This window comes from Abramis brama (assembly GCF_963993115.1).
Source record: "Abramis brama genome assembly, chromosome: 1".
NCBI lineage: Eukaryota > Metazoa > Chordata > Actinopteri > Cypriniformes > Leuciscidae > Abramis > Abramis brama.
In genome coordinates this window covers 78,813,569-78,829,330 of record NC_139963.1, presented here as the reverse complement: position 1 = coordinate 78,829,330, position 15,762 = coordinate 78,813,569, and the positions used below count along the sequence as shown (strand labels likewise).

General features: G+C 38.0%; 2 protein-coding genes across 4 annotated transcripts in view; one reads left to right on the top strand and one right to left on the bottom strand.

Annotated features, from left to right (window-relative positions):
* Positions 1-415: 415 nt before the first annotated feature.
* LOC311098312 (putative nuclease HARBI1) lies at positions 416-2,069 on the bottom strand. The gene is made up of 3 exons (XM_084138443.1): positions 1,198-2,069; positions 770-1,130; positions 416-611 (listed from the first exon to the last, which is right to left on the bottom strand). Exons 1-2 carry the CDS (start codon positions 1,940-1,942, stop codon positions 772-774), a joined length of 1,104 nt encoding a protein of 367 aa, XP_083994569.1. The 5' UTR covers positions 1,943-2,069; the 3' UTR covers positions 416-611; positions 770-771.
* A 5,500-nt stretch (positions 2,070-7,569) lies between these two features.
* The window catches only part of LOC311088308 (uncharacterized protein), a 65,358-nt gene continuing 57,165 nt past the window's right edge, over positions 7,570-15,762 (top strand). For 2 of the 3 annotated variants that reach the window (XM_084122225.1, XM_084122224.1), the window contains exon 1: positions 14,392-14,477. The gene's annotated coding sequence lies outside the window, so the exon portion shown is untranslated. Of the gene's footprint in view, positions 7,623-14,391; positions 14,478-15,762 lie in introns of those variants that run through there. The other variant, XM_084122226.1, reaches the window with a different exon arrangement.

Sequence of the window (15,762 nt, the reverse complement as noted above, 5' to 3'; positions counted from 1 at the left end):
AAAACAAAATATGGACCCAAATTACGAGTTCTGTTAATAGTGTGGGGGTTGAGAAGCGCACTCCAGCAGAGGTAAGAATGTTTTATTGCTTAATATAGACCAATAGTGATCAAGTTAAGCATGAGTTTTCTTGTTTATTGTAGGTGAAAAAAAAGTGGTCCGATATAAAGATCGCCACAAAGAGGCGCGTCTCGGCACTGAAGAGGAGCCAGAGTCAGACTGGGGGAGGCCAGTCGGATCCAAGCCTCCAGCTGACACCGAACGAGGAGCGGGTGGCAGCCCTCATCGGAACGGCGTCTTTAGAAGGTATCACCAGTGGGGGAGATACCGACGACATTCATGGTAAGTAAACTTAAATGTGATAGACCAATAAAAAAAATAAAAAAAACGTATGTCCATAGTTAAATTATTTTATTTAAATTTTGCTCTATTGTTTTGCAGATGGCACTGCAGGCCCCAGCGCCCTCGAGGCATCTCCCCCTCAGCCCATCCAGGAGCCTGAGCGTATCCTTGCGCCCCACCCAGAGCCTGAGCAGGTGCAAGCAGGGGAAGCCGAGGCCCGTCCACCAGCCTCACGTGCGCCACGGCCAAGGGTCCTGACGGATGAGGTCCTGGAAAGACAGACAGAAATTTGTAGACTACTGGTCGAAATTAACCATTCATTAGTGTCAATAAATACGACATTAAAGCAAATAAATGAAAACTTAAAAAAAAAATAAAACAAAAAAAACGAAACCATGAAAACGAAGTCTGTGTTATTTTAACTTACCCTTAAAACCGCCGAACAAGGTCCCGTCTGAGCTGAACAGCTCCTAAAGCCGGTGGTGCTGCCCACTGCTCCACTGGCACTTCTGGGTCTGGGTCAAGCGCGTCAAATGGCACACGGTTCATCTCAGCCATGTTGTGCAAGACGGCACATGCCAAAATGATATTGCACACCTTCTTTGGCGAATAGAGCAACGTGCCCCCCGCGTGTGCCAGGCAGAGCCATCTACCTTTTAGGAGCCCCACGCAGCGCTCCACAGTGGCTCGTGTTTGTGCGTGCGCGTGGTTGAAGTTGCGCTCCTGATGCGTCACGGGGTTTGGCACAGGGGTGATCAAAAAGTCCAAAAGAGGATAACCCCTGTCACCTAAAGGGGAAAAGAGAGGTTAGGAAACAAATATATTTTGCTAAATAAATTTGCTCTTAGTACTAACCTAAAAGATAACCATGACCCCTCAATGCGCCCTCCTGCAGCCGTCTGCGCACGCTGCTGTGCTCAAAAATGAAGGCATCGTGGGTGCCTCCAGGCCATCGTGCCACAACATTTAATAGGCAGAGTCTGGCATCACAAATAATTTGCACATTGACTGAATGATAATTTTTGCGGTTGATGTATGCGTAATCATTAACCGATGGTGGTTTCAGACGCACGTGGGTACAGTCAATTGCACCTATGACATTTGGAATCCCAGCAATCTCATAAAACCCCCTTTTAATCATTGTTTGCTGGGCATTGTCGTATGGGAATTGGACGTATTGTGGGATGAGAGTCCTGATGGCAGCCAGCACGGATGGCAGTATGCGGCTCATGGTGGGTTGGGATATGCCAGACCTGTCAGCAATCTCCCGTTGAAAAGTTCCTGTGGCTAAAAACCCCAGTGTGGAGAGAACCTGGACTGTAACAGGTAAGGCCCTTGACCGCCGGGTCTCACGCTGGAGGTAGGGCTCCAGGTTATTGCACAGCTCCAGGAGAAGATGCCTTGGAAGACGGAATCTGCTCATCAGCCATTCATCTGATTCATTCAGAAGATCTCGCCTATCCTGAAATACTCTTTCCCTTCTCAAGGGCGCATATGCGTCTTCTAAAAGAGCCAGGTCAGCCATCATTGAGAATTGGTGTAAGGTGGAAATCCAGTTTAAATAGCTGTTTGGATGAGCAAATGACCTATCACAATGCATTATTTTACAGCACGCGTTTTGAAACAATTAGCATTTAATTTCGTATCACGTCACATGTATTGGGGTGTACAATAGTGATGATGATGTGATGTGGAGTACCATTCATTCACATTAATTATTGCATGACAATTTGTAATATTCTTATTATTATTATTATGATTTTTATTATTAATGACGCTTATTGTAATTTAGAAGAAGAATGTCGTTATTATTATATTTGTATTATTATTATTATTATTATTATTTAAAAGAAGAAGAATGTCATTTTTATTATTTTGTCAGTCTGAATACTTTTTTGGTCACTGAAAGCATATGCCTACAAATCAAATGCTTTGGTAAAGTCACACAAATTAAACATTGAAGTCCATGTTGCACAAAAATAAACACTGAAGTTTATAATTACTATGTTGTTGTTTTTTTTACAGTGGGTCATAATATATCATATCTTTTAGTTTGTCAGTGCGTTTTGTGGTGTTAGGAATTGTTTTTCTGCGCATTCCCGCACTCAAAACGTGCGTACACCACCTCCTGAGCAGGCGTAGGATTTGAGCGTGCCGTACGCCAAAGTCCATATTGATAAATCTCAAAGTCGCCGTGGTTTTGGGTGTACGCCAGGTGTACGCTGGAAATTTGGTGTACGCACTTTTGATAAATGAGGGCCAGTATGAATGACCACGGGACTTCACTTCAACAGCAAAATGGACATGATAACACCACTCCGCCACAACAACCTCTGCTCACGGACACAATATCAGCTGAGCCCTGCCCACACAGAGCTCACCACAGACAGACATATCAGAACTGCTCCAAGATTCACCACCCAAGGACGACTTCCTGGAAAACAGCCAGGGAAGCCAGGACAGCATATCACAACCTCCGATAACACCAGAGCAACAGCCCCTTTCACCAGACACTTTCTCCCTCTCCCCAGCAACTCCACTCCTGTGCTTCTCACAGAAAATGGAAGAACTGGTGTATGCTGGAACCAGACTATCCCATTCTTTTGCTGCAAGCCCCCAAATACCAACCAAAAAAAGACAGGCACCATTACCACCAAAGCCTGCGGGCCCAGCTCGCCCTCCCCCTCCTCCTGTGAGAGCTCTTCGGCCTCTGCCACAACGCCAGGGCCCACACCCTCCTCCATCTGCTCGAGGTGAACCGAAAACAACTGATACCAGCTCTCAGTGATATGTGTCGGGTCCCCGTTTTGATAACAGTAACTTTCTCAAATGTTTACAGAACAAACGGGAACCCAGTGTGCCTGTATCTTCCTCTATTGCTGTTCTATTACAAGATAGAAAGTCTAAGGCCTTCAATAGCCGTACAGCAAACCTAACTAATCTGGTGCCTCTTACACGTCAAACTAATATTGCTGTGGGGAAAAGTAAGTCTGTTAAGTTAGCACTCCTTAACATTCGCTCACTTAAAAATAAATCACTTCTAGTCAACGACTTAATAACCACAAACAATCTGGATTTTATGCTTCTAAATGAAACCTGGCTATAAGACAGCTGCAGTGCAACAATCCTCAATGAAGCAGCCCCCCCTAACTTTACTTTTATGAGTGTCTGCAGAGCTGTTAAGAGAGGTGGGGGTCTAGCTGCTCTTTTTAAAGATATCTATCAATGTAAGCAAAAATCATTTGGGAATTACTTGTCTTTCGAATATCTGGGTATTGTGTTAAAAGGTGCTTCACGCATTTTACTTATCATTATTTACAGGCCTCCAAAATACTCTCCAGCCTTTGCTGAGGACTTTACAGAAATGTTATCAACAATTACATCAGAGTTTGACTGTTTTGCCATTGCTGGAGATTTAAACATCCACATAGATAATGCAGAAACCAATATGGCAAAAGAAATCAATACTGTTTTAAAAACTTTTGATCTGACTCAGCATGTTCATGGACCCACACACAATCGTGGACACACTCTAGATTTACTCATCAGTAAGGGTCTAAACATTTCATCGATTGTTATTAAGGATGTAGCACTGTCTGATCATTTCTGTATTTTCTTTGATATATTGATCTCTCCTGCCACTGAAGCTAGATCTATGTCTGTCAAGAAGAGATGCTTAAATGAGAACACTAGTGTACTATTTATGAAGGCTATATCCTTAACACCAAGCATATCTGCAGACTCTGTTGATTTTCTCCTTGATTCCTTTAACTCAAAAGTTAAAAGTGTAATTGATGATATTGCTCCTGTTAAAGTCAGGAAGAAGAGTGGCAGACAAAAAGCACCTTGGAGAAACTCAACAGCAATGCAAAATATGAAAAGACAATGCAGAAAAGTAGAGCGCATGTGGCGGAAGACAAAACTTGTAGTCCATTATAACATCTACAAAGACAGCATCCATGCTTTTAATATGGAACTAGGCAAAGCTAGACAGACTTTCTTCTCAAATATTATAAACAGTAATTTAAACAACACACGCACTCTTTTTGCTACTGTAGAGAGACTGACAAACCCCCCAAGCCAGATTCCCAGTGAAATGCTCTCAGACAACAAGTGCAGTGAGTTTGCCTCTTTCTTCTCTGAGAAAATCAATAATATCAGAAAGGCGATCAGCACATCCTTGAGTTGCCCTGGGGTTAGACAGACCATCAAACCACCTGAGAAAGTAGTTACTATGTCTGACTTCAAAGAAATTGATGGCAAAATTTTGGAAGAAACCGTACAGCACCTTAAAACATCAACCTGCGCTCTTGACACACTTCCCACATCATTTTTCAAAAGTGTGTTAAATAGTTTAGAAGCAGATCTTCTAGAAGTGGTAAATGCCTCACTTCTCTCTGGGAGTTTTCCAAACTCCCTGAAAACTGCAGTTGTCAAGCCCCTCCTGAAAAAGAGCAATCTGGATAAGACCATATTAAGCAACTATAGGCCGATCTCAAATCTTCCTTTCATAGGCAAGATCATTGAAAAAGTTGTCTTCAATCAGCTGAACAAATTCTTTTGCTCGAATGGATACTTTGACAATTTTCAATCTGGTTTCCGACCGCACCACAGAGACAGCGCTCAAAGATAATAAACGATATTCGCTTAAATACTGATTCAGGCAAATTATCAGTGCTGGTACTACTCGACCTCAGCGCTGCATTTGACACTGTCGATCATAACATACTTCTAGACAGGCTGGAAAACTGGGTGGGGTTTTCTGGGATAGTCCTAAAATGGTTCAGGTCATACTTAGATGGGAGAGGTTATTATGTGAGTATAGGAGACCATAAGTCTGAGTGGACATCCATGACATGCGGAGTCCCTCAAGGCTCAACTCTTGCACCACTCCTGTTCAACCTGTATGCTCCCAATGAGCCAAATAATGAGAAAGAACCAAATTGCTTACCACAGCTATGCAGACGACACACAGCTCTACTTAGCCCTATCGCCTAACGATTACAGCCCCATTGACTCCCTGTGCCAATGCATTGATGAAGTCAACAGTTGGATGTGTCAAAACTTTCTTCAGTTAAACAAAGACAAAACTGAAGTCATTGCATTTGGAAACAAAGATGAAGTTCTCAAGGTGAACGCATACCTTCACTCTAGGGGTCAAACAACTAACATCAAGTCAGGAATCTTGGTGTGACACTAGAGTCAGACCTTAGTTTCAGTAGTTATGTCAAAGCAATAACTAAATCAGCATACTATCATCTGAAAAATATTGCAAGAATTAGATACTTTGTTTCCAGACAAGACTTAGAGAAACTTGTGCATGCTTTCATCACCAGCAGGGTGGATTATTGTAATGGACTCCTCACTGGCCTTCCCAAAAAGACCATAAGACAGTTGCAGCTCATACAGAACGCTGCCGCCAGGATTCTGAGCAGAACCAGAAAATATGAACATATCACACCAGTCCTCAGGTCTTTACACTGGCTCCCAGTTAAATTTAGGATTGATTTTAAAGTATTATTACTGGTATATAAATCATTTAATGGCCTAGGACCTCAATATATTGCAGATATGCTCACTGAATATAAACCCAACAGATCACTCAGATCACTAGGATCATATCAGCTAGAAATACCAAGGGTTCACTCTAAGCATGGTGAGTTGGCTTTTAGCTATTATGCCAGCCGCAGCTGGAACCAGCTTCCAGAAGAGATCAGATGTGCTCCTACAGTAGTCACATTCAAATCCAGACTCAAAACACATCTGTTTAGCTATGCATTTAATGAATGAGCACTGTGCCAATGTTCGTCTGACTGTTTGTACTGTACTGTATTTTATTTTTTATTTTTCTAAACTGTTTTAATTATTCTTATTTCTTTTTATTATTTTAATTTCTTCTATGTAAAGCACTTTGAATTGCCACTGTGTATGAAAAGTGCTATATAAATAAACTTGCCTTGCCTTGCCTATATATATATATATATGTGTATATATATATATATATATATATATGTGTATATATATATATGTGTATGTATATGTGTATATATATATATATATATATATGTGTATATATATATATATATGTGTATATATATATATATATATATATATATATATATATATGTGTATATAAATTATATACACTACTGGTCAAAAGTTTTAGATTTTTTCTGGCCTGGATTGATGGCACGCAATATCGCAATATATATCGGTGGGGAAAAAATATCGCAATGTAATTTTTTTTCCAATATCGTGCAGCCCTACTCGACGTTTTTAAAATCTCCTTATGTCCATATTTTGGTGTAACAAGTCCGACCATGCTAGCTGAGAATCGCTGGACTTACGTTAGCCTGTCACTTGTCACATGACCCAGAGCCCTGAATTTTTTTTTTTTACTAAAGCAGTATATGAAATCAGATGTATTACCTACCACCATTTAGTCAAGTCAGTTTAGTTTAGTTGTTTTGTGTTATTTAAAATATTTATAATATACCTTTTTTAAACAATGCAATTTTGTTGTTGTTGAAAAAATGCAATTACCCGTTTCAGCCACAAGGGGGGAATGACCCCCCCCCCCCCCCCCCCCAAATTGGAATAGATGGAAACTTGTATAATTGGATTAAAGAGTTTTCAATTGAAAAAAATATTAAAATAAAGATTGGGGGATATATATCAAGGAAAGGAATAATTGAATGGAACTCCTCAGGGTAGTGTTATAAGCCCTCTGTTGTTTATTATTATGATTAATGATGTATTTGAAACAATAGATAAGAATATAAATAAATCGCTGTTCGCGGATGATGGAGCTCTGTGGGAATGTAGAGTATATTAATAAATATACTAGTAATATTAATAAACATATTTAGAGGAAAGAAGTAAGATAATTGAAGAATTTCAGATGAAAGGTAATCAACAATTAACATTAAAGATGATTTTAAACTCAGTAGAAGGGGGTAGGTTAATAATACAGTTTTTAAATAGAACAAATTTGATCTATAGAATATAGATAGGCTATTATTATTATTATTAGTATCATTATCCCTGATCTCTGGAATGTGATGGGCTTTGGCTGTAGATGAGGAGCTGAACACGCTGAAAGCTCGAGCCCTGATTGTTCTGGGAGTTGTGATATACTGTCTCTGAGCTATTGCCTACAGTAGATGGCGGTAATGCTCTTTTAAGAATGCGAGCCGCCAATAAGCCCGTAGAAGGAGAAGAAGACCTGAGGAATGCGGAAGTGACGCGTGTCGCGGAGCTTTGAGCGGGAGCAGCCGATAGTAGTTGGAGGCGATCCAAGATGGCGCTCTAATCAGTCACATTTCGAGGAGCTCCGCAAACTCAGTTGCTTATTTTGACTTGTAATGCAGTTAGAAAGGCTTTAAGCTAATATTTTTATACCAGATCACATTTAGTTGTTGCACTGGCTGTCAAAATGGGAAAATCTGAGAAAAGAAAAAGTAGGAATGGACCTCAAGCCGCTACTAATGCTAACAAAACTGTTAATGAGGCCCGCCAAGAACTTACGATGGACAACATGCACGACTACTTAAACCATGACACTGTCTCCACAGAATTCATGCTGTGCGAGGAAGAATTCCCCTGTCTTCCAGAAACCCCATGTAAGTCCCCTGCCATCAAACAACGCAAGACCGAGAGCGCTGACACAACTGCCATCCTCTCACAAATCGGGGAACTTTCGAGGCTGATAAATAATCGTTCGGATGCTTTGGAAAAGATGGTAGGGGAAAACTCACGTGTGATCGCTAGTATGAAAGAAACGATCACTGAAAATACCAGGCAGATCTCTGGAGTGAAAGATGTTATTGACTTTATGAGTGCTGAAGTAAAAGATTTGAAATCCAAAATCGGCGCGACTGAGTCACTAGCCAAAAGAGTCGAGTTTAACTCGCATGAACAGGAGAAACGGCTTATGCACATTGAGGCTTACTCACGACGATGGAGTCTCAGAGTTCATGGGGTACCTGAAAGTGAACGAGAAGATGTCAGGGAGAAGATCATCGACGTTTGCCAGCATCTTCTGCCAGACGCGAAAGACAAACTCGCGGATGTCGTGGACACCGTTCATCGCTTAGGTCGCAAACGGCTGAACGATAGCAAGCCCAGAGGAATCATCGTCCAGTTTACCTCTCGTTTTCAACGCGATGCGGTCTGGCGTGCAGCTAAAGATTCGAGTTTTCTTAAAAACAACAACCTGAAAATATCAGAGGATCTGTCTACAGCGGATAGAGAACGAAGAAACAAGCTATGGCCCGTCGTGGAAAAGGCGAGAAAAGAGAACAAGCGAGCTTACTTTGTGGGTGGAAGGGCTTTTGTAGAGGGATCTGAAATATTCCCTCCTGACTGATGTGTCTCTCGTTTATTATTATTGTCTCTTGACATTAATATTGCGTCCACCCTTTTGTTTGGCTGGTTGAAGCTCTTCGATACAGTTCTTCCCAGGACACTGAAGACACTCATCTGGCGGTACTAACGTTACACTCATGATTATTGTGCAAGGCGTTAAAAAATACTGCCTTTCACATGGTTTAAATAGTTCTATTTTAGAGCGTATTACAGTTTGTTGTGATGTATATTGCGACGTTCTAGTAGCCTATGCTTCAGACATGTGTTGTCTGGCTTGTATTATAATACAGTCTCCTAATAGCCTAAACGATCTGGTATTATACTTTTATGTTCTAAATTTTATTTAAAGTAATATTTAATTGGCATTTTATACTGTATCTTAATATATTCTTCATTATTTTGGAGTTGCGGTTCTCATTCTAGTGTTAAATTCTTGACCGGTTAAAGTTTTGTACAACAAGTTATTTGTTGTGCTTTATCTAGGTCTATTTGACTTTTATTTTGTTCTTTTTTCCTCTTCAATCTCCCTTCTTCCACTTCATGTCTTTATCTGTTGTTTCCTTAAATGCTAGAGGGCTAAGAAATCTCACTAAGCGAAAAGCTATTTTCTTATATCTCAAACAATTTAAATCTGATTTTTGTTTTCTCCAAGAGTGTCACTCAACTGTAGAGGATCTTAATTTCTGGAGGTCACAATGGGGACTGGACATATGGATGTCTCATGGTACGACGCATTCAGCCGGGGTATGCATCTTAAAAAATCAGTTTAAAGGGAAGGTGTTACTTAATGTAAGTGATTTAGATGGACGTTATATCTGTCTCGTTACTGAAATCTCAAATTTGAAGTGTATTCTTGTCTGTGTTTACGGTTTTAACCAGCAGAAAGAAAATGAAGCCTTGATTAGTCGTTTAGAGAAACATGTGTTAAAATTATTGACTAAATACCCAAATTCCATGCTTATTTTTGGTGGAGATTTTAATGTGGCTTTAGATAGCAGCATAGACAGATGGCCTCCAAAACTCCTTGACAATTCTAGTTTATACTTGAAAATGTTTATGCAAAGATTCTCTTTGATCGATAGCTGGAGAGTATTGCATCCCTCTCAAAAGATGTTCACATGGAGTAATAATTCTCTCTCCTCCCAGTCCCGAATTGACATGTGGCTTATCTCTAAAGAATTATGCAATACATCTACTGATATTTTGCCATCACCATTTTCTGACCACAAGAGTATCTTCATTCGTACCCATTTTCTTGCCCCTGATAATGTGCGCGGTTTTTCTTCTTACTGGAAACTTAACAACTCCATTCTCTCTTACAGTGAAGTAGAAAATGAAATTAATAAGCTAATTCACAAAAATTGGAATAAAGCAAAAGAGGAGAATAGTTACTGCAGCAATTGGGAATTTACTAAATATGAAATTGGCAAATATCTTAGGAAATTTAGCACTGATTTGGCAAAAAAGAAAAAAACTGATGAAAATTCCATTATATGCAAAATCACCAATTTTTTATCTAAACATGTGGATGATTTACTTGATTGTGAAAAAGCAGAATTGGTTGAATTACAGTGCAAATTGGACAACATATATAAACATAAAGCGGAAGGGGCGTTTATTAGATCACGCAGAAAATGGATTGAAGAGGGTGAACAAAACTCTGCATATTTTTTCAGATTGGAAAGACAGCAAGCTAAAAACAACCAAATTCAAAAACTAATGATTAACGGTAATATTAGTGATGACCCTAAAAGTATCGCAAAGTTCTGTTCCAAATTTTATAGTGATTTGTATACTTCTAAATTTTCCAAACAACATATGAATGATTTCTTTAAATCACTACCTAATGTAAACCAGTTAAGTAATTTAGATAGTAACTTTTGTGACGCCTCTATCACATTAAAGGAGGTAGAGGAGGCTATTAACTGTTTAAAAGCCAACAAATCTCCCGGAACGGACGGACTCAGCTCAGAATTTTATAAGCTATTTAGTCATAGTATAGCTCCATTCTTGTTAAAGGTGTATGAGGAAAGTATAGAAAAAACATTACTTCCAGCCACATTATGTCAAGGATTAATAACTCTTATCCCAAAATTTAATAAAGATCCCCTCTTAATAGACAATTGGCGTCCAATTACACTATTAAATAATGATTATAAAATAATAGCTTCAGTCCTAGCAAAAAGATTAAAATATGTTTTGAACTCTATAATTGATGAAACACAGTCAGGGTTTATGCAGAAAAGACACATTTCTAATAATATTCGGCTAGTACTAGATATGTTAGATTATTCAGAATTAATTGATAGTGATGATGGTTTCATTTTTTTTTTAGATTATTACAAAGCCTTTGACACTTTGGAACACAAATTTTTATTTCAGGCTCTTCAAAAAATTGGCTTTGGCGATTCCTTTTGCAGGATGATCCAAATGCTATACATAAACGGAAACAGCTCAATTAAATTAAGTAATGGTACTTCACCTAGATTTTTTTTAAAACGAGGAGTTAGACAAGGATGTCCAGTTTCCCCTTACCTATTCCTAATTGCAACACAGTTCCTTAGCACACATATCAATAGTAGTCCTTTAAAGGGTATCACAATTGGCAATACTAAAATAAAAATGAGTCAATTAGCGGACGATACAGCTTTATTTTTAAATGATTCGTCACAAATTTCAGTGGCTTTGGATATTCTTAAGTCCTTTTCTAAAGCATCTGGATTAAATCTAAATTTGAATAAATGTGAATTGCTACCAATTAAAAATTGCTCTCTTTCTTCAATTCAGAATATTACTGTTAAAAATAGGGTAACATATCTAGGTATACAAATTACTAAAGATGAATGTAGGTGTTCAGCAAACTTCAAACCTATCATTACCAAAACACAAAAAAAATGCAATTGCTGGTTACAAAGAGATCTGTCCTTAAAAGGCAGAACGCTGCTCTCTAAGGCAGAGGGTCTGTCTCGTTTGGCCTATGCAGCTCAGTCTCTGTTTGTGGACAAGCCCACTTCTAAATTAATTAATGAGGTCTTAATAAAATTCTTATGGAAAAATAAGTCCCATTATATGAGAAAATCAGTCATATTAAATTCTTATAATAATGGTGGTCTGAATTTTATTGATTTTGACTCCCTCAATAATACATTTAAAATTAATTGGCTGAATCAGTACCTAACCAAACCATCTTCTATTTGGAATGTTTTTCCTCAACTGGTTTTTTCACGACTTGGTGGCATTAATTTTCTCTTAATGTGTAATTATGATATATCCAAACTCCCTATCAAACTCTCCAACTTTCATCGTCAGGTTCTCTTAGCATGGGCTTTAATTTATAAACATAATTTTTCACCACAGAGATGTTTTATTTGGAACAATAAGAACATTTTATTCAAGAATAAATCTCTTTTTTATGATAATTGGTTCTGTAATGGTTTATTTCTGGTGGAGCAGTTGTTTAATAAGCAAGGTCTTTTGTTCAGATACTCTGAATTTCTTTCCGAATACCAATTACCAATAACCCCAAAAGAATTTGCCACAGTAATGGGAGCTATTCCTTCTGGTTTATGTATGCTTTTTAAAAACTGTAATTACGTTTCCCCAGTATCTACTGCATCCTTTCCCAAACCTTGTGATACCCCTGTTGGTCAAATCTGTTTCTCTGAGTCGAAAGCTAAAAACTATAAAATAAGATCTCTATTTCTTAAGAATTTGATTTCTGCTCCACCTGTTATTTCCTTTTGGAATAATTTGTTTGTTAACCTTAATTGGAAAAAAATCTGGTCTTTACAACAGAAATTCTTTCTTACAAATAAAGTGAAGGAAATTTCCTTTAAAGGTGCCATAGAATGTGAAATTGAATTTATCTTGGCATAGTTAAATAACAAGAGTTCAGTACATGGACATGACATACAGTGAGTCTCAAACACCATAGTTTTCTCTTTCTTATTTAAATCTCGTTTTTGAAAAACACCCCTGAAAAACGGGCGAATCTCCACATAACACCAACTGTGACGAAACCGATGGGATCATTAATATGTACGCCTCTAAAAATTTGCATATGCCAGCCCATGCTCAGTGCCAGGCGAAACTGCACAGCCGAATCATCAGAAGTTCTGCAGGTGAAGAAACAAGCAGGAGGAGGATCATAGGGAAAATGGCAGATCTATCTATAATCTATCTATCTATAATCGGATACCGCTACAGTTTAATTCGAAGTTGTTTAGTTGCTCTGCCCATTTCACCACGGACTGTTACAACAATATCAAGCAGCCAGGCTTCTCTCGGCGTCTCAAACGGACGAAGGGGGCAATTTCAACTAACGTTATATTCCCGCAAGCGGCAAGTAGGGATTTTATTAACGATAATTTACATTGTGTTATCTAGATCCAGCGCGATATTGTTTTTTCCTCGAGAGACATCATGGCTTGCAAACGAGCGAACGAAGCATGGCAGTTGCTCAGTGTTTGGTTGTACAAATGAACACAAAAATATTTTTTTGCTCCTTCATCCGAGCCTCTGGAGAACCAGTGGGTTATGTGAATTTCTGATGTGTAATTGTTCAAATTCAGACAGATAATCTTTCTTTCAAAGTCGTTCAACACTGTTTATGCATCAGTATATCGCGTTGCAGTGATAAGATCTTCATTCACGCGATCAACAGGCTGTCATCTGCTCAGTGCTCATCACTGAAACCTTTTATGTGATGGGAATAGATCTAAATACTTAAAAAAAAACTTCTCATGATTCGTTAATCCCGATAGCTGTAATAGTAAAAACATATAAAAGCTGTAATAGTAAAAGTTTTCCAGATAGCTCTACATGTAATGCCAGATATTTCATATGCAAGCATGTCAGCCAATCACAGCAGTGGGCAACAACACTGAAGTCTCACAGCAGACACGCCCCTTCAAACAGAGTGTTCAAATCAATGGATGAAATCAGGCTAGGAAATATGCCTTTTATTTCTAAATTATAACAAATTTTGATCTAAAAAACATACTAACATTATAAGGGCACCCCAGGAAACATTATAAAATAATAAAATAATCCATTCTATGGCACCTTTAAGCTCATACACAGGTTCTATCCTGTTAAGAAATTTTTACAAAGATTTAAATCTGACATTGAGCTAACATGCTCTTTTTGTTTGAATTCTGATGAAACAGTGGTTCACTTATTTTGGTCATGTCACTATACTCAGAAGTTCTGGAATGATATTGGTATATTTGTTAAATGTAAAATTTTGCCAGGCTTCTCAATACATATGAGGAACATTATATTTGGTTATTTTGACTCAGACCCCACAAACGAAAATATCTGTTTTGTTATTAATTTAATTTTTTTCCTGAGCAAATTTTACATTCACAAATGCAAATTTACAAACTGTAAGCCTGTCTTCTCTGTCTTCTTAAAAGAGATGGAAAATTATTTAAATATGATTTCAGTATCTACTAATAAGAAAGCTATAAGGACTGTTAGGATTTGCACTACCTTTGATCTCTTCATGTGAACATTTTATGTGATGTAATGGCCCTCTTCTTCTTTTTTTTCTTCTTTTTTTTGTGGTTGTCTCATTTATTATTGTTGTGATTGATATTATGTGATGTATACTTTCTCTTTGTATGTTCCAGTTATCAGCAATAAAAAAAAAATAAAAAAATAAAAAAATAAATAAAAAAAAGCCGATAGTAGTTCCAGCAAACACCGATAGGTCCAGCACTGAACCCCATTCACTCATTTCCAGTGTTCCCGAAGCACGCGCGCTGGTAAGTTGATGAAATTACTGTATTTTTCACTTTTAAACACTTCAGCCGTCCTCTCATGAATCTAGGCAGTAGTTGTGTTTTATGTAGCCAGCTTTAGTTAGTGTTTATTGGAAGAGAATAGTTAACTGCAGCTAGCTTAGTGACCAACACTTCACTAATGTTCGCTACCAGTCAGAAATGTGTAAATTAAACCCTGAGGTCATAGTTAAATAATGTGATGTTGCACTTCATAGTTTTTCTGTCAGCCCTGTTTACATACATGAGGTGGTCAGAATATTAGAAATATTAGAAATACATCTGGATTATATAAAGCAAGTACAGCAGTAGCACCCCCACAAACAATAAGACCTCAATGCTAAAACCTGTAAATGTGTATAAAATCCTGAACATTATAGAAAAGCAGAATTTATGGCTGAGCATACAGTATCATAATGCAATAAACTTATAATTTGCATAATGTGTTGGATGAGCAAAATGATCATCCAGCTTCTTCCTTAATGTTGTTGTGTAAGAATAACAATAGTGGTGTGTGTGTGTGTGTGTGCGTGCGTGTGTGCGTGTGTGTGTGTGTGTGTATTACGTGCACATTGGAAGCAAAACTGCCTTTGGATTTGGGTTTCACTGGCACTTTGGGCTTTCCTCCACTTGGGCTTGAGTCTTGGATATCACCAAATATTGGGTCTCACACAATGTTAGCTTGTTTTTATTATGATTTGTATTTGATTGATTTTCTTATTTTCAAACAAAACAAGAAATTATATAAACAATCATGTACTTGACATATAACCAAACCACTAAATCAAGAATGTGTACATAAAACAAAAGTCAATCAATAAATTGTAACAATATAACAGTATAAATAATAAGTGACTACAAAAATAAATAAAATAATATGAAGTAAAAAACAAAACAACAATGAAGAAGAAAAGGTTGGACAGGGGTGTTGCCAACACCATAAGTTCCCACTGTATGCTAAATCATATTTACCATGATTATTATTTTATTTTTGTCTCACCATATGGCACTACACTTTTTCAGAATAAATATCAATCCTCTCGTGCAGACTATAGGAGAGTTTTTAAGGGCTGCCGCCGGCCCTAAATCCAAAAAGCCTCTCAAAAGTAGGAGGTTTTCCATAAGATTTCCAGTTTTGCTCAGTTATCATTTATAATTTCTTAATTTTATTTGAGAAAAACTACTGTCAAATAAACCATGATACTCAAAGCTCTTCACTTCAACCCATCAAAATAAAACCCCGCTTTCTAACTTGACAGTAAAATAATTA